Raw genomic sequence first — 23,922 nt, 5'->3', positions numbered from 1 at the left:
ATTCCCTCATTTTACTATGTCCTATCCTCTTTCATTCCCGCATTCAGCATGCATTCCACGCGGAAAAAAAACGGCGTTTTGAGCGGATTTTTTAAGTGACCATTCCGCTCACACCTTAACCAGTGTGAACATACCCTAATACTACATGTGATGCCCTGGGTGCTTTAGCTGTGTCTAATCAGACTCTCACTGATACTACAATGAAAGAAATGCTTGTTGCTCTGCTAGCTACACTGATGTTAAACTATTTAACCCTAGGCTACACTACGCTAACTACAATTGCCTCCCTCCCTCACAGCTTACTCCACTGCGCTACCTAGGCTCCCGAAGTCCGTTGTAAACTGTGCAAGAACTCACAGTTTACTATGGACTCGCTGACTACGCTAGCCCTCACGGTAACTGCGGAATCCATAGTACACTGCGCATGCGCTCACGCTTTACTACGGACTCTCAGGAAACTTTACATCACCTGACCACTCTTCGGAGCTGTCACTGCGCATGCGCACAACGACCTGGAGGTTGCGCAACCCACGGCGAATCTCGCGGGACTTGCGGCACTCTGGTCTGGCAACCGGGGGCTACGGAGTGTGGAGTTTATCTGGAGTGGGGTGGACTCTGTGGCGGGGTAGTGTGGGGTGCAGCAGCAATGTCCTCTAATTCTCCTTCCGGATTCTACCGACAGGAGTTGAACAAAACCCTGTGGGAGGTGCCTGAGAGGTATCAGAACCTGAGTCCTGTGGGCTCCGGGGCGTACGGCTCGGTCTGGTAAGTGAGTTTCCCGTAGCTCGTGGGTTTGGGGATCCAGGGTGCTGCAGGGGCCCGGAGGCCAGGTGATGTCCGGCGGCCGGGCCTCAGCCGAGCGCCTCAGGTTTGTTTGGCCACTTCCTTACCGTGTGCTGAGGCCTAGCGTCCTGCCGTGCCCGGGATTAGGAGGAAACTTTATATTGTTCCGCAATGCACGGCGAGCGAATTCCTTAGCGGGATTGATTTAGCCAATTGTCAAACCGGGCGCTGCATGGCGGAAAGAGACCCGGAAGCCTCTCATTCACCACGTCTGACCCCTCACATCAGGCAGGGTGTAGTTCTACATGGGGGTCATCCAGTCTGACACTAAAGCAGTGATTCCCAACCAGGGTGCCTCCAGATGTTGCAAAACTACAACTCCCAGCATGCCCGGACGGCCAAAGGCTGTCCGGGCATGCTGGGAGTTGTAGTTTTGCAGCACCTGGAGGCACCCTGGTTGGGAAACACTGCACTAAAGTGATGCCATACAAGCCGATTGAAGCTGACACTATTGTGCAATATAGGAAATGCGCTCCAGGGTTGCATGTCTGACAGAAGGCCACTTGGGGCCCAAACGGCGTGAATTTTGAAATGCCAATAAAGAAGTCAGAACTTGTTTCTGTTTTGATGCTGTCAAGTCTACCTTTCTTTGTACTTGTTGCATGTTGTGACACAAATTGCCTCCACAAATCTCAGGCTATGTTTACTTCAGCACTGGGAATATCTGTTCTGTTGGATTATTGTCATCTAATGGACCTAATTCTAAATGGATGCCAGTGGGCCGTTATTTTAAATTAACTGTTGGAAAATCTGTTAGAATCATTTTGAGTGTGAATTCACACGTACAGCATCCAGTGCATATTTCATGCACAGATTGTAAACCTGCAGATTTCAAAGTAAACTAAATGACTGAACACAGCATCAAATCTGCAGGTAAAAAAAATCTGCGCATGAAATATGCACAGGGTACGGTTTGTGTGAATTCACCCTAAGGGTAGGGGCACACGGAACGGATCTGCAGTGTATTTTACGCAGCGGATCTGCAGATGAAGGACCCTTCAGTGTGCAGAAACAGCGATCTGCAAGTCGCAGCGTACTTGTACACATTGCAGCTGCTCCCCTGTTCTCTGAGGTAAGCCAAGAGCAGACGCAATGGGGGAGATTTATCAAAGTTGTCTGTCCCGCATCAATATAGACCAAACTACAGAGCGTTAGGCGGGTCTATTGTGCGCCTAATTTATCAAATGGCGCACGGCTCTTGATAAATTCTGTGCACAGACTGCATGATCTATGCTTTAGTCTATATTTAAACCTGCTCCAACATGGTCTGACATTTCGGCGTACTTTCAGCCTATGCGACTTGTCGCTGAAAAGTCGCTTTTGATAAATTCAGCACCAATGCATTTTTCAATGCATTTCCGTATAAAATAGACTTGCATGCATCATGTTCTAAAAACCCTCTATAGCAAAAGTCGCAGAAAAGTCGCACATATTTAGACTGCGACTTTCTGTGCGACAAATTTAGACAAGAAAAAACAGTCTAAATCCTTTGATAAATCTCCCCCATTGTGTGCGATTACATTGCGCATGCGCACAGCGACTTGCAGAACACTGTGGCCTAGACTCCTCAAACTGTGAGACAAAGAATAGAGGGATTTTCTCACAGCAACCAATAATGACCAATCACATCAAAGTGAAACCTGAGCTGTGATTGGTTGCTTTGGGAAAATCCCTCAATTTTTTTTCTCGCACAGTTTGATAAATCTGGCCCTCTGTCTCTTCTGGGATTGCCGCTACGAGCAGGCACAGCTGGAGGCACACTGTAGGATCCATCATCGGCGGATCCGTTTTGTTTGACACTACCCTTAGGGTGTATTCCCACGTACAGTATCCTGTGCGTCTTTGATGCACAGGATTTGAAGCTGTATTAACCCCTTAACGACGAAGGACGTAAATGTACATCCTGGTGATGCGGTACTTAATGCACCAGGACGTACATTTACATCCTAAGCATAACCGCGGGCATCGGAGTGATGCCTAGATCATGCGCGGCAGGTCACAGCCAGGGACCCGCCGTTAATGGCGGACATCCGCGATCCCGCGGATGTCCTCCAATAACCCCTCAGATGCCGTGATCAATACAGATCACGGCATCTGCAGCATCGTGGTCACTTAAATGGATGATTGGATCGCCCGCAGCGCTGCCGCGGCGATCCGATCATCCTGCACGGCAGCCGGAGGTCCCCTCACCTGCCTCCGCTGCCTTCCGGGAGTCTTCTACTCTGATTAGAGATGAGCGAATTTACAGTAAATTCGATTCGTCACGAACTTCTCGGCTCGGCAGTTGATGACTTATCGGGCACAAATTAGTTCAGCTTTCAGGCGTTCCCGTGGGCTGGAAAAGGTGGATACAGTCCTAGGGGACTGTATCCACCTTTTCCAGCCCACCGGAGCACCTGAAAGCTGAACTAATTTATGCAGGATAAGTCATCAACTGCCGAGCCTGTGACGAATCGAATTTACTGTAAATTCGCTCATCTCTAACTCTGATCTGCCTTCCCGCAGACCAGAGCAGAAGATGACCGATAACCCTTATCAGTGCTATGTCCTATACATAGCACTGAACAGCATTAGCAATCGAGTGATTGCTTTAAATAGTCCCCTATGGGGACTATTAAAGTGTAAAAAAATAAATAAAAAAAAGTAAAAAAATGTGAAAAACCCCCTCCCCCCAATAAAAACGTAAATTGCCCCATTTTCCCTATTTCACCCCCAAAAAGTGTTAACATTTTTTTTTTTATATACATATTTGGTATCGCCGCGTGCGTAAATATCTGAACTATAAAAATAAAATGTTAATGATACCGTACGGGGAACGGCGTGAACGTAAAAAAAAAGTCCTAAATAGATGCTTTTTTTATAACATTTTATTCAAAATTTTTTTTATAAAAAATGTATTAAAAGTTTTATATAAGCAAATATGGTATCAATAAAAAATACAGATCACGGCGCAAAAAATGAGCCCTCATACCGCCGCTTATACAGAAAAATGAAAAAGTTATAGGCCTTCAAAATAGGGGGATCTTAAAGGGGTACTCCGCCCCTAGACATCTTATCCCCTATCCAAAGGATAGGAGATAAGATGTCAGATTGCCACGGTCCCGCTGCTGGGGATCCCCGCTGCGGCACTGCGCTATCATTACAGCACGGAGCGAGTTCGCTCTGTGCGTAATGACGGGCGATACAGGGAACGGAGCAGCATGACGTCATGGCTCCGCCCCTCGTGACATCACGGCCCGTCCCCTTAATGCAAGTCTATGGCAGGGGGCGAGACGACCGCCACGCCCCCTCCCATAGACTTGTATTGAAAGGGGCAGGCCGTAACGTCACGATGGGCGGAGCCGTGACGTAACGATGCTCGGTCCTCTGTATTGCCTGTCATTACGTGCAGAGCGAACTCACTCTGTGCTGTAATGATAGCGCAGTGCCGCAGTGGGAATCCCAGGGCTCCCCAGCAGCAGGACCGCGGCGATCTGACATCTTATCCCCTATCCTTTGGATAGGGGATAAGATGTCTAGGGGCGGAGTACCCCTTTAAACGTACTAATTTGGTTAAAAAGTTTGTGAATTTTTTTTAAGTGCAACAGTAATAGAAAAGTATGTTATCACGGGTATCATTTTAATCGTATTGACCCAAAGAATAAATAACACTTAAAGTCACTTTTACCATAAATTGTACAGCGTGAAAACAAAACCTTCCAAAATTAGCAAAATTGCGGTTTTCTTTTAAATTTCCCCACACAAATAGTATTTTTTTGGTTGCGCCATACATTTTATGGTAAAGTGAGTGATGGCATTACAACGGACAACTGGTTCCGCAAAAAACAAGCCCTCATACTAGTCTGTGGATGAAAATATAAGAGTTATGATTTTTTTTGAAGGCGAGGAGGAAAAAATTAAAACGTAAAAATACAATTTTCTATGTCCTTAAAGGGGTACTCCGCCCCTAGACATCTTATCCCCTATCCAAAGGATAGGGGATAAGATGTCAGATCGCCGCAGTCCCGCTGCTGGGGAGCCTTGGGATCCCCGCTGCAGCACTGCGCTATCATTACAGCACAGAGCGCTGCACGTAATGACGGGCAATACAGGGGCTGGAGCATCGTTACGTCACGGCCCGCCCCTTTCAATACAAGTCTATGGGAGGGGGCTTGGCGGTTGTCACGCCCCCTGCCATAGACTTGCATTAAGGGGACGGGCTGTGATGTCACGAGCGGGGGAGCCATGACGTCACGCGGCTCCGTTCCCTGTATCGCCCGTCATTACGCACAGAGCGAACTCGCTCTGTGCTGTAATGATAGCGCAGTGCCGCAGCGGGGATCCCGGGGCTCCCCAGCAGCGGGACTGCGGCGATCTGACATCTTATCCCCTATCCTTTGGATAGGGGATAAGATGTCTAGGGGCGGAGTACCCCTTTAAGGCCAAAATGGTCTGCGTCCTTAAGGGGTTAAGTTATTTATTTTAGGCCCCTTTCACACTGTTAATAGCTGTTAGTTTTTTTTTTTTTTTTTTTTCTCTCATGTGATGAGGCACAACGGGCCTCGACGGCTCCCATTTACTATTATGGGGTCCATCGGGCGCCGTTGTTTTTTGACAGGAGAAGTGGGAGAAAAATATTTTGTTTCTCCCTGGCTCCCCCGACGGACCTCACACTGCCGTGTCCGAACTACAGTGTGAAAAAAGCCATACATTGAAATCTTCAGCATAAAGGCCTGCTCATCAAATATGTACAGGATACTGTACATGTGAATAGACCCTAAGGCTATGTTCACACCTGCATAATTTTGCTGCAGATTTATTGTAGTAGATTTTGCTACAGAAGATCTGTAGCAAAAATACGCATGTATGAGTGTTCCTTAATCTGTTCTTTCTGTTCATGTCTGTTCTTTTAACTACCCACGTTTAAGGTTATGTGATCTGACCTCACTTCCTTTTAGGGGTGTGAATCGCCAAGAATTTGGCGATTCGATTCGAATCGCTATACCAGTGTGGCGATTCGATATATATCGCGATATATCGCGATACCGTCTAGGTGACGATACATCGCGATATATCGCCCACCTGGGAGCATTCATAGATCCCAATAGACGCCGCTGTCAGCTTTGACAGCGGCGATCTAGTACTCCGGTGCTCACTTTTCTCATGTTATCCCGTCCGGGCTGCAAAATAAAATAAAACGCACTTTATCTTACCTGCCAACGAGCCCGCGGAGCTCCGGTACAGTCCGGTACAGGTGTTCGGTCCCCGGGCTGTATTCTTCTTACTTCCTGTTAGTCCGGCACGTCACATGGAGCTTCAGCCTATCACCAGCGGAGGCGGGACATCGCTGCGGCTGGTGATAGGCTGAAGCTCCATGTGACGTGCCGGACTAACAGGAAGTAAGAAGAATACAGCCCGGGGACCGAACACCTGTACCGGAGCTCCGCGGGCTCGTTGGCAGGTAAGATAAAGTGCGTTTTATTAAAAATTCCACATCCCTAAAAGAATCGATTCAAAAATATTTTGAATCGATTCTGTATCGGCAAATGAAAAATCGCGATTATCGCGAGAATCGATTTTTTCTTACATCCCTACTTCCTTTGTCTTTTCACTTTCATATTGTAACTGATAGGGATGTCCCGATAAAAGGGGCCGATACCAGGTATCTGCATGGTATCGGGGACTCGTCTAAAGTCCCCGATACCAAATCCGATACCTGCTGTCTACAAAGGGGGGGGGGCACTGCTGTCTACAAAGGGGGGGGGGCACTGCTGTCTACAAAGGGGGGGGGGCACTGCTGTCTACAAAGGGGGGGGGGGGCACTGCTGTCTACAAAGGGGGGGGGGGGGCACTGCTGTCTACAAAGGGGGGGGGGGGGCACTGCTGTCTACAAAGGGGGGGGGGGGCACTGCTGTCTACAAAGGGGGGGGGGCACTGCTGTCTACAAAGGGGGGGGGCACTGCTGTCTACAAAGGGGGGGGGGCACTGCTGTCTACAAAGGGGGGGGGGGCACTGCTGTCTACAAAGGGGGGGGGCACTGCTGTCTACAAAGGGGGGGGGCACTGCTGTCTACAAAGGGGGGGGCACTGCTGTCTACAAAGGGGGGGCACTGCTGTCTACAAAGGGGGGGCACTGCTGTCTACAAAGGGGGGGGGCACTGCTGTCTACAAAGGGGGGGGGCACTGCTGTCTACAAAGGGGGGGGGCACTGCTGTCTACAAAGGGGGGGGGGGCACTGCTGTCTACTAAGGGGGGGGGCACTGCTGTCTACAAAGGGGGGGGGCACTGCTGTCTACAAAGGGGGGGGGGGGGCACTGCTGTCTACAAAGGGGGGGGGGGCACTGCTGTCTACAAAGGGGGAGGGGGCACTGCTGTCTACAAAGGGGGAGGGGGCACTGCTGTCTACAAAGGGGGAGGGGGCACTGCTGTCTACAAAGGGGGAGGGGGCACTGCTGTCTACAAAGGGGGAGGGGGCACTGCTGTCTACAAAGGGGGAGGGGGCACTGCTGTCTACAAAGGGGGAGGGGGCACTGCTGTCTACAAAGGGGGAGGGGGCACTGCTGTCTACAAAGGGGGAGGGGGCACTGCTGTCTACAGCTGGGGTTCCTGTTGACTACAAGGGGTTCCTGTTGTCTGTCTGCAACTATCTATACTACCTACAAGGGGATAGCGGGTCGGGCCCGTGGCTAATAGCGCGCGGCATTGATCGCGGTGCCGTGCACTATTAACCTTTTAGACACAGCGTTCAAAGTTGAATGCCGCGTCTAAAATGAAAGTGAAACCATGCCGGTTAGCTCAGGGAGCTGTTCGGGATAGCCGCTGCGAAATCGCGGCATCCCAAGACAGCTGGAGGGTCCCCACCTGCCTCCTCGCTGTCCGATCGCCGAATGACTGCTCAGTGCCTGAGATCCAGCCATGAGCAGTCAAGCGGCAGAATCATCGATTACTGGTTTCTTATGAGAAACCATTGAACGATGTAAAAGATCAGTGTGTGCAGTGTTATAGGTCCCTATGGGAGCTATAACAGTGGGAAAAAAAGTGAATAAAGATCATTTAACCCCTTCTCTATTAAAAGTTTGAATCACCCCCCTTTTCCCATAAAAAAAAAAACTGTAAATAAAAATAAACATATCGCCGCGTGCATAAATGTCCGAATTATAAAAATATATAGTTAAACCGCACTGTCAATGGCGTACGCGCAAAGAATTTCCAAAGTCCAAAGTAGTGCATTTTTGGTCACTTTTTATATCATGAAAATTTTTTATAAAAAGCGATCAAAAAGACATATCAATGCAAAAATGATGCCGCTAAAAACTTTGATCCCTCATACCGCCCCATAGGCGGAAAACTAAAAAAGTTATAGGGGTCAGAAGATGACAATTTTAAACGTATAAATTTTCCTGCATGTAGTTTTGATTTTTTTCCAGAAGTACAACAAAATCAAAACTATATAAGTAGGGTATCATTTTAACCGTATGGACCTACAGAATACATATCAGGTGTCATTTTTACCGAAAAATGTACGGTGTAGAAACGGAAGCCCCCAAAATTACAAAATGGCGTTTTTTTTTTTTCAATTTTGTCTCTCAATTATTTTTTTTTTTTTCAGTTTCGCCGTAGATTTTTGGGTAAAATGACTGACATCATTACAAAGTAGAATTGGTGGCGCAAAAATAAGCAATCATATGGATTTTTAGGTGAAAAATTGAGTTATGATTTTTTAAAGGTAAAAAAACGAAAATGCAAAAACGGAAAAACCCCGGGTCCTTAAGGGGTTAAAAATTATAACCCTTTCAATTTTACACCTACAGACCCATATGATGGCTTGTTTTTTGCGCCACCAATTGTACTTTGTAATGACATCAATCACTTTACCAAAAAATCGACAGCGAAACCAAAAATTGAAGAAAAATTCATTGCCCCCCCTCCATGTTGGTAACTGCTGGTGAATTCACCCCCATTGCCGCAAAGTGCCAGTGAATTCACACCGGCGATTTGCAGCGATTCCGGGTTATACGGGTCTCCGGTGGCCCGGAAAATAAGGGGGATCGGGGTTGTCCAAGACACTCACGATCCTCCTGAAGGGATAAGAGTGAGGTGGCAGGGGAGCCACCCCTCCTATTCCTGCTATTGGTCGTCTAGAAGTGACAACCAATAGCAGATCGGGGGCGCGGGGGGGGGGGGCTCAACCTTCGGTTTCCCCGTTCTGCCCACCCACAATAGACGGGGCAGAACGGGGAAACCGAAGGAGACCGGTGCCGAAGTCCACTTACCCATTGGCGGCAGCAGCAGGTGACGATCGGCGGCAGAAGAGGACGGCGATGCGGCTACCTAGATCCTATGGATTCTGGTGAGTTGCCTAGCAACATATGGAGGGCTACAGTTTGAGACCACTATATAGTGGTCTCCAAACTGTAGCCCCCCAGATGTTGCAAAACAACAACTCCCAGCATGCCCAGGTAGCTGTTTGCTGTTAGGGCATGCTGGGATTTGTAGTTTTGCAACATCTGGAGGGCCACAGTTTGGCGATGACTGTGCAGTGGTCTCTAATAGAGATGAGCGAACTTACAGTAAGTTCGATTCGTCACGAACTTCTCAGCTCGGCAGTTGATGACTTATCCTGCATAAATTAGTTACGCTCTCCGGTGGGCTGGAAAAGGTGGATACAGTCCTAGGAAAGAGTCTCCTAGGACTGTATCCACCTTTTCCAGCTCATGGGAGCACCTGAAAGCTGAACTAATTCATGCAGGAAAAGTAATCAACTGCCGAGCCGAGAAGTTCGTGACAAATCGAATTTACTGTAAGTTCGCTCATCTCTAGTCTCTAAACTGTAGCCCTCCAGATGTTGCAAAACTGCAAATCCCAGCATGCCCATACAGCTGTCTCGGCATACTGGGAGTTGTAGTAGTGTACCTCCAGCTGTTGCTTAACTACATCTCCCAGCATGCCCTTCCAACTGGTTGGAAAATACTGAGTTAGGTAACAGAACCTAACTGAAGGTTTTCCAACCAGTGTGCCTCCAGCTGTTGTAAAACTACATCTCCCAGCATGCACGGTCTGTCAGTACATGCTGGGAGTTGTAGTTCTGAAACAGCTGGAGGTTTGTATAGGGTACATTCACACAGGCGGGTTTACAGTAAGTTTTCTGCCTCAAGTTTGAGCTGCAGCAAATTTTTGGCTGCAGTGCAAACTCCTAGTGGGAAACTCGCCGTAACCCGCCAGTGCGAGTGTACCCTAGAAACACTACACTAACACATAATAAAGGGTAAAACACTACATATACACCCCCTTACACTGTCCCCCCCCCCCCCCCAATAAAAATGAAAAACGGCAGTGTTTCCAAAATTGGGCCTCCAGCTGTTACAAAACAACAACTCACAGCATTTCCGCACAGCCACTGACTGTCCAGGCATGCTGGGAGTTTAGCAACAGCTGGAGGCACCCTGTTTGGGAATCACTGGCATAGAGTACCCCTATGTCCACCCCTATGCAATCCATTATTTAGTCCTCAAATGCGCATGGCGCTCTCTCATTTCGTCGCCCTGTCGTATTTCAAGGAAACAGTTTAGGGCCACATATGGGGTATCTCCGTACTTGGGAGAAATTGCACTACAAACTTTGTGGGGCTTTTTCTCCTTTTACCCCTTATGAAAAGGAAAAGTTGGGGGCTACACCAGCCTGTTAGTGCAATATATATATATATTTTTTTACACTAACAGGCTGGTGTAGCCCCATACTTTTTATTTTCACAAGCAGTAAAAGGAAAAAAAAGACCCCAAAATTTGTAACGCTATTTCTCCTGAGTACGGAAATACCCCAGATGTGGGCGTAAAATGTTCTGCGGACGCACAAATCTCAGGAGTGAGAGCGCACTATGTACATTTGAGGCCTAAATTGGTGATTTGCACAGGGGTGGCTGATTTTACAACGGTTCTGACATAAACGCAAAAAAAAAAATACCCACGTGTGGCCCCATTTTGGAAACTACACCCCTCACGGAATGTAACAAGGGGTATAGTTGGATAGGAAAATGAAAATGTTTTTTTTTTCACTAAAATGCTGGTGTTACCCTAAATTTTTCATTTTCACAAGGGAAAATAGGAAAAAAAAGCCCCCCAAAATTTGCAACCCATTTCTTCTGAGTAAGAACATACCCCATACGTGGATGTAAAATGTGTGTTTACAAAGCCGCCCTAGTGCCAGAACAGTGGACTCCCCCCCCCCCCCCCACATGTGATCCCATTTTGGAAACTACACCCCTCACGGAATGTAAGAAGGGGTACAGTGAGCATTTACACCCCACAGGTGTCTGACAAATTTTTCATTGGCACAGCCCACTGTTCCAAAGATCTGTCAAATGCCAGTGGGGTGTAAATACTCACTGCACCCCTTATTAAATTCTGTGAGGGGTGTAGTTTCCAACCACGGGGGGCTTTGTAAACACTCATGGCCTCTGACTTCCATTCCAAAAAAATTCTCTCTAAAAGCTCAATGGCGCTCCTTTTCTTCTGAGCATTGTAGTGCGCCAGCAAAGCACTTGACCATCCACACATGGTCCACACAGAAGAAATGGGATTACACATTTTGGGGGTCATTTTCTCCTATTACTCATGTTTTTTTCATTTATACATCCAACTTTGACAAGGTTCACTGGACCCCTTGTTACGTGCCTTGAGGGGTGTAGTTTCCAAAATAGTATGCCATGTGATTTTTTTTTCTTCTGTCCTGGCACCAAAGGGGCTTCCTAAATGAGACATGCCCCCCAAAAACCATTTCAGCAGAATTCGCTCTCCAAAATCCCATTGTTGCTCCTTCTCTTCTGGGCCCTCTAGTGCACCCACAAAGCACTTGACATCCACATATGAGGTATTTCCTTACTCAAGAGAAATTGGGTTACATATTTTGGGGGCTTTTTCTCCTTTTACCCCTTGTAAAAATAAAAAATATGGGTCTACAAGAGTATGTTAGTGTAAAAAATGAAGATGTTGAATTTTTGGCTCCACTTTGCTGCTGTGAAACACTTAAAGGGTTAACAAACTTTCTGAATGTCATCTTGAATATGTTGAGGGGTTCAGTTTTCATAATGGGGTCCATTATGGGGTATTTCTAACTTAAAGACCCTCAAATTCACTTAAAAACTGAACTGGTCCCTGAATATTTCAGATTTTGAAATTTATTTGAAAAATTAGAAAATTGCTGCTATACTTTGAAGCCCTCTGATGTCTTCAAAAAGTAAAAACATATCAACTTTATGATGCCAACATAAAGTAGACAAATTGTATATGTGAATCAATATGTAATTTTTTTGGGATGTCTATTTTACTCACAAGCAGAGAGCTTCAAAGTTATAAAAAATGCAAAATTTTCAAATTTTTCATGAAATTTTGGAATTTTTCACCAAGAAATGATGCAAGTATCGACGAAAATTTACCACTAACATAACGTAGAATATGTCACGAAAAAACTATCTCTGAATCAAATTCATAAGTACAAGCATCCCAGAGTTATTAATGCTTAAAGTGGAAGTGGTCAGAATTGCAAAAAATGCTCTGGTCCTTAGGGTCAAAATGGGCTCGGTCCCCAAAGGGTTAAATTAAGTTTTTATTTTGAATATACATGCACATACTTGAACATACAAAATCAGAGGCATGCAAATTTGGAATATCAAATGCAGTATCAGTCAAAGTACATCAATAACATACAAACAGGAAATTTGGCTGATCTTATCAAGGTCCGATCAAGCCCCACGGGGGGGGGGGGGGGGGGCGAAGGGAAGGAATAGGGTAGGGAAGGAAGTAGGGGGGGAGGGAATGGAAGCAACAAGAAGAAAGGGGAAGGAGGAAGCAGGATAGAAGAAGAAAATCCCTGGAGATTACATAGAAGCAACATCATAGGACAAGCAATATCGCGAACTTACCTTATAGGACGATCACAACACCAAGCTCTCTAGGTCAGGGCGGTGAAAGGGAAGGAAATGGCTCTATGGAGTAGTAATCAAGGAGGCGAGGAATGAGTTTTGAAGTGGATTTGATGGGTCTTCATATTAGAAATTCCCCATAAATGACCCCATTATAAAAACTTCACCCGCCCCATGTATTCAAAATGTCTTTCAGAAAGTTTGTTAACCCTTTAGGTATTTTACAGGAATAGCAGCAAGGTAAAGGAGGAAATTCAAAATCTTCATTTTGTACACTCGCATGTTCTTGTAGACCCAGTTTTTGAAATTTTACAAGGGGTAAAAGGAGAAGAAGCCCCCCAAAATTTGTAACCCAATTTCTCTCGAGTAAGGAAATACCTCATATGTGTATGTCAAGTGCTTTGTGGGTGCACTAGGGGCCTCAGAAGGGAAGGAGCAACAATGGGATTTTGGAGAGTGAGTTTTTCTGAAATGGTTTTTGGGGGGCATGTCACATTTAGGAAGCCTCTATGGTGCCAGGACAGCAGCAAAAAATAAAAACCATGGCATACCATTTTGGAATGTAACAAGGGGTCCGCTGAGCCTTAACACCCCACAGGTGTTTGCTGACTTTTCGGTAGTTGGATGTGTAAATTAATTTATTTAAATTTTTTTCACTAAAATGCTGGTTTTCCCCCAAATTTTAAATTTTTACAAGGGGTTATAGGAGAAAATGAACATTTTTCATTTTTACGAACCACTGTTCAAAAAATCTGTCAGACACCTGTGGGATGTAAATGTTCACTGTACCCCTTATTACATGAGGTGTGTAGTTTCCAAAATGGGGTCACATGGGGGGGGGGTGTCCACTGTTCTGGCACCATGGGGGCTTTGTAAACGCACATGGCCTTCAATTCCAGCCTAATTCTCTCTCAAAAAGCCATATGTCACTCCTTCTCTTCTGAGCATTGTAGTTTGCCCGCAGAGCACTTTACATCCACATATGGGGTATGCTCTTACTCGGAAAAAATGGTGTCACATATTTTGGGAGGCTTTTTTTTTTCCTATTACACCTTGTGAAAATGAAAATTTTGGGGTAACACTGGCATTTCAGGGAAAAGAAAACACATTTTAAATTTTTATGTCCAGCTTTAACTTAAATTTGTCAGAGACCTGTGAGGTGTTAAGGCTCACTATACCCCTTGTTACATTCCGTGAATGGGGGTCACGTGTTGTTTTTTTTTTTTTGTTCATGTCAGAACCGCTGTTACTACCAGCCACCCCTGTGCAAATCACCAATTTAGGCCTCAAATGTACATGGCGCTCTCTCTCATGAGCCATGTAGTTTGTCCGCAGAGCATTTTACGTCCACATATGGGGTATTTGCATACTCGGAAGAAATTGCATTAGACAATTTGGGGGTCTTTTTCTCCTTTTACCTCTTATGAAAATGAAAAGTATGGGGCAACACCAGCATGTTAGTTTAAAAGTTGTAATTTTTTGACACGAACATGCTGGTGTAGACCCCAACTTTACCTTTTCATAAGGGGTAAAAGGAGAAAAAGCCCCCCAAAATTTGTAATGCAATTTCTCCTTCAGCTGTGGCAAAACTACAACTCCTAGAATGCACTGACAGACCATACATGCTGGGAGTTGTAGTTTTGCAACAGCTGTAGGCACACTGGTGGGGAACCACTGAGTTAAGAAACAGACTATAGCTCAGTGATTCCAACCCATGTGCCTCCAAACTACAACTCCCAGCTCGTACAGTCTGTACATTCTGAGAGTTGTAGTTTTGCAACAGCTGGAGGCACACGGGTTGGAATCACTGAGTTAGGAAACACTCTAGCTCAGTGTTTCCCAACAAGTGTGCCTACTGCTGTTGCAAAAGTACAATTCCCAGCGTGGCCAGACAGTCAGGGATCCTGGGCGTGTAGTTCTGCAATATCTGGGCCTTCAGATGTTGCAGAACTAAAACTCCCAGCCTGGACAGTCTGGGCATGCTAGGAGCTGTAGTTATGCAACAACTGGGGAAGAACAGTTTGGAGACCGCTAAGTAGTGGTCTCCAAACTGTAGCGCTCCAAGTGTTGCAAAACTACAACTCCAAGCATGCCCAGATTGTTCAGGCATGCTGGGAGTTGTAGTTCGGCAACATCTGAAGGGCCAGATATTAGGGATCGACCGATTATTGGTATGGCCGATATTATCGGCCGATAATCACGATTTTGGGCATTATCGGCATCGGCAATTACCTTGCCGATAATGCCCCGCCCACCGCACCGCGTCACACCCCCCACCATAGTGCTGGGCGGTATACCGGTATGGATTTTTGCCCATACCGCTATACCGGTCGGGCCCCTCCCCCACCCTCCAGGTCAATAAAAAAAATTAAACTTACCCGTAATGGGGGTGGTCCGGGCCATCCATCGTTCCTGTAGTGTCCGGGGATTTCCGGGTGAACCGGTCCGGGCTGTCCTCCTTCTCCGGCGGTCATCTTCTCCACTCCGGGCAGGCTCCGGCCTAGTAGCTGCATAGACGGCGTGACGTCAGGTGCGTCGCTGCGCACGGGTGTCACTGCGCAGCGGCTTCTATGCAGCGTACTAGGCCGGAGCCTGCCCGGAGTGGAGAAGATGACCGCCGGAGAAGGACAGCCCGGACCGGTTCACCGTTCACCCGGGATGCCCCCGGACCACCCTGACAGGTAGGGGGAGAGAAGCGGGTGGTGGTGGTGGCGGCGGCGGCCTATGGCACCGCAAAAGCCACTGCAGTGCATTGATTTAAAGCGCCTGCTTTAAATCAACGCACTGCAGCGGTGTCGAGGGGGATAAATAGCCGATAACTTATACCGGAATATCGGTATAAGTTATCGGCTATCGGCCCTAACCTCCACCGATTATCGGTATCGGCCCTAAAAAAACGATATCGGTCGATTCCTACCAGATATTGCAGAACTACACGCACAGCATCCCTGACTGTCTTGGCATGCTGGAAATTGTAGTTTTGCAACATCTGGAGGGCTACGGTTTGGAGACCACCGTATATAGTGGTCTCCAAACTGTGCCACTTCAGATGTTGCAAAGCTACAACTCCCAGCATGCCCAGACAGTCAGTGCATGCTGAAAGTTGTAGTTTTGCAACATCTGGAGGACTACAGTTTAGAGACCACTACACAGCCTGGCTGTCTGAACATGCTGGGAGTTGTAGTTTTGCAGCTTTTGGAAGGCCACAGTCAAGATCACTTACCGCGATCTTCACTGCAGCATTCTCCACCGCCGCACTTACCAGCCGCCACTCCGATGATGCCGCCGCCGGTCCGGGTAAGCCTGCCAATGGCAGGGGATAGGAGGAGGTGGCAACACTGCTACCTCTCTCCTATCCTTTACGATGGTCTCTGACAGCTCCGATCATTCTTATTTTCCACGCGATCGGGTCACCAGAGACCCGATTGGAAAATTGACCAGCGATTTGCGGTCGACATGGGGGGGGGGGTCTCAGGACCAGCCTAGGCATTGCCACGGGATGCCTGCTTATAGATATCAGCAGTCATCCCGGTCCGATCACCGCCCGGTGGGCGGTGGTGACCGGAAATGCGGGGGGCATACAGGTACGCCCTCCATCCTTAAAGGGTACCTCTCATCAAATAAACTTTTGATATATTTTAGATGAACGAATGTTGAATAACTTTCCAATAACATGTTAATGAAAAATATGCTTCTTTCTATTGTATTTTTCCCGATCAGTCCCGTCAGCAAGCATTTCTGACTCATGCTGGAGTCCTAAACACTCAGAGCTGCCAGCCTGCTTTGTTCACAGCCAAACAGGCTGTGAACAAAGCAGGCTGGCAGCTCTGAGTGTTCTCCTTTGTGAACAAAGCAGACTGGCAGCTCGTAGTGTTTAGGACTCCAGCATGAGTCTGAAATGCTTGCTGCCAGGACTGGTAGGGAGACCCCTAGTGGTCATTTCTTCAAAGTGGAAAATTAAATAGAAAGAAGCATATTTTTTAATAACATGCAATTGTGAAGTTATTCTGCACACATTAATCTATAATATATCTAAAGTTTTTTTGATGAGAGGTACCCTTTAAGTGACGGGACGTGAGGAAGTATCCATACACCCTCCGTCCCCAAAGAGTTAATATTGTTATATTCTGATTTTTTTTTTTTTTTTTTTTTTTTTATAAAGAACATATTGGGGCTATTTATCAAAACTTGTGTAGATGAAGAGTGACACATTTGTCACATTTTGATTTTGAGAAATCTCCTCTATAGTCTTCTCTGTATATAGTTATGTAACACAAAATGCCAGCAACACTTTCTGAGGGGGTTTCCTCATTAAACATAGTTGGTAGTGAATCTGTACCCATATTTGTAAAAGAGTATACATGTATACATCCCCCCCCCCCCCCATGGATCTGATCACTTCCTGGTTTCTTCTCTAAGGGTAGGGTCACACGGTGCGGATCCGCCGATGACCCAACCTAAATTGTGCCTCCAACTGTTGCCCCCCTGTGTGCTGCTTGCAGCAGCAATACGCCGCTCTGAGCAGCCACACAAGGACTTGCGAGTCATCTCACGCATGCGCAGTGTACTCAGACATCGTGGCCTCTCCTCGATGTCTGTGAGTACACTGTGAGTATGCACAGTGACTCGCAGGCCCGTGGGGCTGCTCGGAGTGGTGCATTGCTGCTTCAAGCAGCACACAGGGGAACAGCTGGAGTCACAAACTCCTCAAAAAATTTTTTTTTTTAAATATCCGGTCTCTGGGACTTAAAATGCAGGCTCCCAGACCTGACAGGTGAGGTGGATAGTGTTCTAAAGCTGCGTTACAGATGAAAAAGAATTTTCAACGGCTGGCTGTCCACTGTAAATGTCCTTTTTTGGCCAAAACTGTACTGATAGATTGCTTGGTGCGCACTCTGGTTGTCAATTAACCCCTTAAGGACCCCGCCAATTCTATTTTTGTGTTTTTCGTTTTTTACTCCTTGCCTTCTAAAAATCAGAACTCCAATTCTACTTTGTAATGAAATCACTAATTTTATCATAAAATGTACGGTGCATCTCAAAAATATTAATTTGTTGGGAAATTGAGAAGAAAACCGCAATTTATCAAATTTTGGAAGGTTTCGTTTTCACGCTGTACACTTTACGGTAAAAATGACATGTTGTCTTTTTTCTGTGGGTCTATACGATTAACCTGTTGGAGACGGAGGGCTTAACTATACGCCCTCATCCCGCTCCACTTCTATGATGCCCACTCGGGAGCTGAGGCTGGGCCATAGCAGGGCGGTCCCTCCGGGACCTGTGTTTAATGCCGGACATCACCGATCGCGGTGTTGCCTGCATTAACCTATTAGCCGTCGCGGTGTCTAAAATGATCGCTGTGTCTAAAATGAAACTAAATGGATCCAGGCAGCTCAGTGGAGCTGTTTAGGACCATGGCGTTAAAACCGCAATGTCCCGTTCCGCTGAGAGGATGGCAGGAGGGTCCTTACATGCCTCCTTGCTGTCCAATCTGTGGCTCGATGCTTCCAGCAAGCCATGCAGCTGGAGCAATTGAGCACAGATAGCACTGATCAATGCTGTGCTATGGCATAGCATTGATCAGTGTATGCAATCCAAGGATTGCATGTAATTCTCCTATGAGGGTTAAAATTGTGTCACCAAACAAACAAAAAAGTTTAAAAATAAGTTAATGTCAATTAACCCCTTAAGGACCAGAGCGTTTTTTGCAATTCTGACCACTGTCACTTTAAACATTAATAACTCTGGAATGCTTTTAGTTATCATTCTGATTCCGAGATTGTTTTTTCGTGACATATCCTACTTTAACTTAGTGGTAAAATTTTGTGGTATCTTGCATCCTTTCTTGGTGAAAAATCCCCAAATTTGATGAAAAAAAATGAACATTTTGCATTTTTCTGTTCATATATACAATATGTCTACTTTATGTTTTCATCATAAAATTTATGAGTTTTTACTATTGGAAGACACCAGAGGGCTTCAAAGTTCAGCAGCAATTTTGAAAATGTTCACAAAATTTTCAAACTCGCTATTTTTCATGGACCAGTTCAGGTTTGAAGTTGATTTGAAGGGTCTTCATATTAGAAATGCCCTATAAATGACCCCATTATAAAAACTACACCCCCCAAAGTATTCAAAATGACATTCAATAAGTGTATTAACCCTTTAGGTGTTTCACAGGAATCGCAGCAAAGTGAAGGAGAAAATTCACAATCTTCATTTTTTACACTCGCATGTTCTTGTAGACCCAATTTTTGAATTTTTGCAAGGGGTAAAAAGGAGAAAATTTTTACTTGTATTTGAAACCCAATTTCTCTCGAGTAAGCACATACCTCATATGTCTGTTAATTGTTCGGCTGGCGCAGTAGAGGGCTCAGAAGGGAAGGAGCGACAAATGGTTTTTGGGGGGCATGTCACCCTTAGGAAGCCTCTATGGTGCCAGGACAGCAAAAAAAAAAACACATGGCATACCATTTTGTAAACTAGACCCCTCGGGGAACGTAACAAGGGGTAAAGTGAACCTTAATACCCCACAGGTGATTCACGACTTTAGCATATGAAAAAAAATATATATATTTTTTACCTAAAATGCTTGGTTTCCCAAAATTTTTACATTTTTAAAAAGGGTAATAGCAGAAAATACCCCCCAAAATTTGTAACACAATTTCTCCCGAGTACGGCAATGCCCCATATGTGACCCTAAACTGTTGCGCAATGCGCATTTGAGGCCTAAATTAGGGACTTGCATAGGGGTGGACATAGGGGTATTCTATGCCAATGATTCCCAAACAGGGTGCCTCCAGCTGTTGTAAAACTCCCAGCATGCCTGGACAGTCAACGACTATCTGGCAATACTGGGAGTAGTTGTTTTGCAACAGCTGTAGGCTCCGTTTTGGAAACAGTGGCGCACCAGACATTTTTCATTTTTATTGGGGAGGGGGGCTGTGTAGGGATATGTGTATATGTAGTGTTTTTTACTTTTTATTTTATTGTGTGTTAGTGTAGTGTAGTGTTTTTAGGGTACAGTCGCACGGGCGGGGGGTTCACAGTAGTTTCTCGCTGGCAGTTTGAGCTGCGGCAGAAAATTTGCCGCAGCTCAAACTTGCAGCCGGATACTTACTGTAAACCTCTGCCCATGTGAGTGTACCCTGTACGTTCACATTGGGGGGGGAGGGGGGCGAGAAACATCCAGCTGTTGCAAAACTACAACTCCCAGCATGTACGGTCTATCAGTGCATGCTGGGAGTTGTAGTTTTGCAACAGCTGGAGGCACACTGGTTGTGAAACACCGAGTTTGGTAACAAACTCAGTGTTTTGCAACCAGTGTGCCTTCAGCTGTTGCAAAAGCTACAACCCCCAGCATGTACGGACAGCGGAAGGGCATGCTGGGTCTTGTAGTTATGCAACAGCTGGAGGCATACTACTTTGGCTGGGGATTGTAGTTATGCAACAGCTGGAGACACACTGGTTTGCTACTTAACTCAGTGTGCCTTCAGCTGTTGCAAAACTACAACTCTCAGCAGTCACCGACAGCCAACGGGCATGCTGGGAGTTGTAGTTATGCAACCACCAGATGCACCACTACAACTCCCAGCATGCACTTTAGCTGATTGTGCACGCTGGGAGTTGTAGTTATACAACAGCTGAAGATACTTTTCCATAGAAAAAATGTGCCTCCAGCTGTTGCAAAACCATAAGTCCCAGCATGCCCATAAGGGAATGCTGGGAGTTGTGGTGGTCTGCCTCCTCCTGTTGCATAACTACAGCTCCCAGCATGCCCTTTTTGCATGCTGGGAGCTGTTGCTAAGCAACAGCAGGAGGCTGTCACTCACCACCTCCTGCTGCTGATCCACGCCGCGCAGGTCAGTCCCGCCGCCGTCGCTCCTGGGGCGCCGATCCCAACATTAACGCCGGGGATTGGGGTCCCCAGCACCCGGGGTGCACGTCCCGCACCCGCTCACGTCCTCCGGAAGAGGGGTGGAGTGGGTTGCGGGAGTGACACCCGCAGCAGGCGCCCTGATTGGTCGGCCGGCCGACGAATCAGGGCGATAGTGAGGTGGCACCAGTGCCACCTCACCCCTGCAGGCTATGGCTGTTCGGGGCTGTCTCTGACGGCCCCGATCAGCCAGTAATTCCGGGTCACTGGAGACCCGATTGACCCGGAATCGCCACAGATCGCTGGACTGAATTGTCCAGCGATCTGCGGCCATCGCCGACATGGGGAGCATAATGACCCTCCTGGGCGATATGCCGCGATGCCTGCTGAACGATTTCAGCAGGCATCGGGCACCGACTCCCCTCCGGCTAGCGGCGGGGGGCCGGGAATGGACAGGACGTACTCCTACGTCCTCGGTCCTTAAGGACTCGGAAACGGGGGAGTAGGAGTACGTCCATTGTCCTTAAGGGGTTAATATAAGTTTGAATCGCCCCCCCTTTTCCCATAAAAAAAATAAAATTAAAATAAACAAACTGTCACATGCCGCGTGTGTAAATGTCTGAACTATAAAAATGTTTTGCGTATTTTTGGTCATTTTGTGTACCCTAAAAATGTATAAAAAGCGATCAAAAAGTATCCAAAAAAAAAGATTAAAACTTCAGATCAGGGCGCACATAATGAGCCCTGATATACCCCTGTTTATGGAAAAATTAAAAAGTTAGGGGTAAAAAGAGGACAATTTTTTACATTCTCATATTAGTACAAAAAGTTATAATTTTTAAAAATAAAATCATAAAAGAAAAAGTAAAACCAAATCAAACCTATATAAGTTGGGTATCATTTTAATCGTATAGAATCGGAAGCCCCCAAAATGTTGCTTTTTTTTTTTTCTATTTTGCCTCACAAATTATTTTATGATTTTGCCATAGATGTGGTGGTGAAATGATTGACAGTATTACAAAGTAAAATTGGCGCAAAAAACAAACCCTCATATGGGTCTGTAAGTGGAAAATTTTAAGCGTTATGATTTTTAAAAGGGGAGAAGGAAAAAAACGAAAGTGGAAAAGTGACTCCGTTCTTAAGGGGTTAAAATGATACACATGCTTTCCTAATATTACATAGTTACATAGTTAGTACGGTCGAAAAAAGACATATGTCCATCAAGGGGTGTGGCGCGATATTGGGGAAGGGATGGGATTTTATATTTTTTCATAAGCATTAATGTTATTTTGTTCCATGAATGTATCTAATCCTGTTTTAAAGCTGTTAATTGTTCCTGCTGTGACCAGTTCCTGAGGTAGACCGTTCCATAAATTCACAGTCCTCACGGTAAAGAAGGCGTGTCGCCCCTTGAGACTAAACTTTTTCTTCTCCAGACGGAGGGAGTGTCCCCTCGTCCTTTGGGGGGGTTTAACCTGGAACAGTTTTTCTCCATATTTTTTGTATGGGCCATTAATATACTTATATACGTTTATCATATCCCCCCTTAAACGTCTCTTCTCAAGACTAAACAATTGTAACTCCTTTAATCGCTCCTCATAGCTAAGATGTTCCATGCCCCATATTAGTTTAGTCGCGCGTCTCTGCACCCTTTCCAACTCCGCAGTGTCCCTTTTATGGACAGGTGCCCAAAACTGAACAGCATATTCCAGGTGAGGCCGTACCAATGCTTTATAAAGGGGGAGTATTATGTCCCTGTCCCTTGAGTCCATGCCTCTTTTGATACATGACAATATCCTGCCGGCTTTGGAAGCAGCAGCCTGACATTGCATGCTATTCTGTAGTCTGTGATCTACAAGTACACCCAGATCCTTCTCTACCAGTGACTCTGACAGTTTAATCCCCCCTAAGACATACGATGCATGCAGGTTATTAGTACCCAGATGCATAACTTTACATTTATCCACATTGAACCTCATTTGCCAAGTGGATGCCCAGACACTTAGTCTATCCAAGTCATCTTGTAACTTATGCACATCCTCTATAGACTGTACCGTGCTACAAAGCTTGGTGTCATCTGCAAAGATAGAAACAGAGCTGTTAATACCATCCTCTATATCATTGATAAATAAATTAAACAACAGCGGGCCCAGTACTGAACCTTGGGGTACACCACTAATTACCGGGGACCAATCAGAGTACGAATCATTGACCAACACTCTCTGGGTACGATCCATGAGCCAGTGTTCAATCCAGTTACAAACTAAAGTTTCCAAGCCCAAGGACCTTAACTTACCTGTCAGACGTCTATGAGGGACGGTATCAAACGCTTTAGCAAAATCCAGAAACACTATATCCACAGCCATTCCTCTGTCAAGGCTTCTACTCACCTCTTCATAAAAGCAAATTAGATTGGTTTGACAACTTCTATCCCAAGTAAACCTAAGTCCTTCAAACTATTTACCCACAATGCACGATAAACTTACCGGTCTATAGTTTCCTGGGGAAGACCTAGAGCCCTTTTTGAAGATTGGCACCACATTCGTCTTGCGCCAGTCCCTTGGCACAATACCAGACACCAGAGAATCTCTAAATATCATGAACAGGGGTACAGATATTACTGAACTTACCTCTCTAAGAACTCTTGGGTGCAATCCATCTGGCCCTGGAGATTTGCTTACATTTATATCACTTAACTTACCTTGTACCATCTCTACATTAAGCCAGTTCAGTACATTACATGATGTGTTACCAGCACTGACCTGGCCAATGTCAGCTCCTTTTTCCATAGTGTATACAGAACTAAAGAACCCATTCAGTATCTCCGCTTTCTCTTGATCGTACAGCTTTAAAAAAAAAAAAACTCTTTAAATAAAATTTGTAAGTTTAAAATTGCCTCATTTTGACAACCTTTAACTTTCTCATTTTTCTGTATACGTGGCTGTAAGAGGGCAAATTTCTTGCGCAGTGATCTGTAGTTTTTAACCCATTTTGGCCTTAAATGGGCACTGTCAGATACTGAAACTTTTGATCTGTTGTAAAGCATGTAGAACCAATAGGTTTTGCAATTGCTTCCATTAGAAAATTTTCATACTGAAAAAGCCAGTCAAACAACTGCCCCCCTGCCTACTTGGACACATACTAGTCCCGCTGTGTCCATGCATCGTCACCTACATCATGGACACACTTCCTTCATTGACAGCTGTGAGCGCAGGGCTCACAGCTGGAGGAAAAACCCTCCCACTGTCAGCTTGTGAGCAGACAGCAGGGGGCCACCCCCCCTCCATGAGAGGAATTCTGACTAGTGA

The 23,922-nt window shown here is 46.0% G+C and overlaps 1 protein-coding gene across 2 annotated transcripts in view; it reads left to right on the top strand.

Annotated features, from left to right (window-relative positions):
• The first annotated feature begins 524 nt into the window (after positions 1–524).
• LOC130356316 (mitogen-activated protein kinase 14) overlaps positions 525–23,922 on the top strand; it is a 174,012-nt gene continuing 150,614 nt past the window's right edge. For both annotated transcript variants that reach the window (XM_056557639.1, XM_056557638.1), the window contains exon 1: positions 525–765. In XM_056557639.1, the coding sequence (XP_056413614.1) occupies positions 647–765 (119 nt within the window). In that variant the 5' untranslated portion in view covers positions 525–646. The remainder of the gene's footprint in view (positions 766–23,922) is intronic.

The sequence above is a fragment of the Hyla sarda genome, chromosome 2 (genome assembly GCF_029499605.1).
Source record: "Hyla sarda isolate aHylSar1 chromosome 2, aHylSar1.hap1, whole genome shotgun sequence".
Classification (NCBI taxonomy): domain Eukaryota; kingdom Metazoa; phylum Chordata; class Amphibia; order Anura; family Hylidae; genus Hyla; species Hyla sarda.
This window is presented reverse-complemented; position numbering and strand designations above follow the sequence as displayed.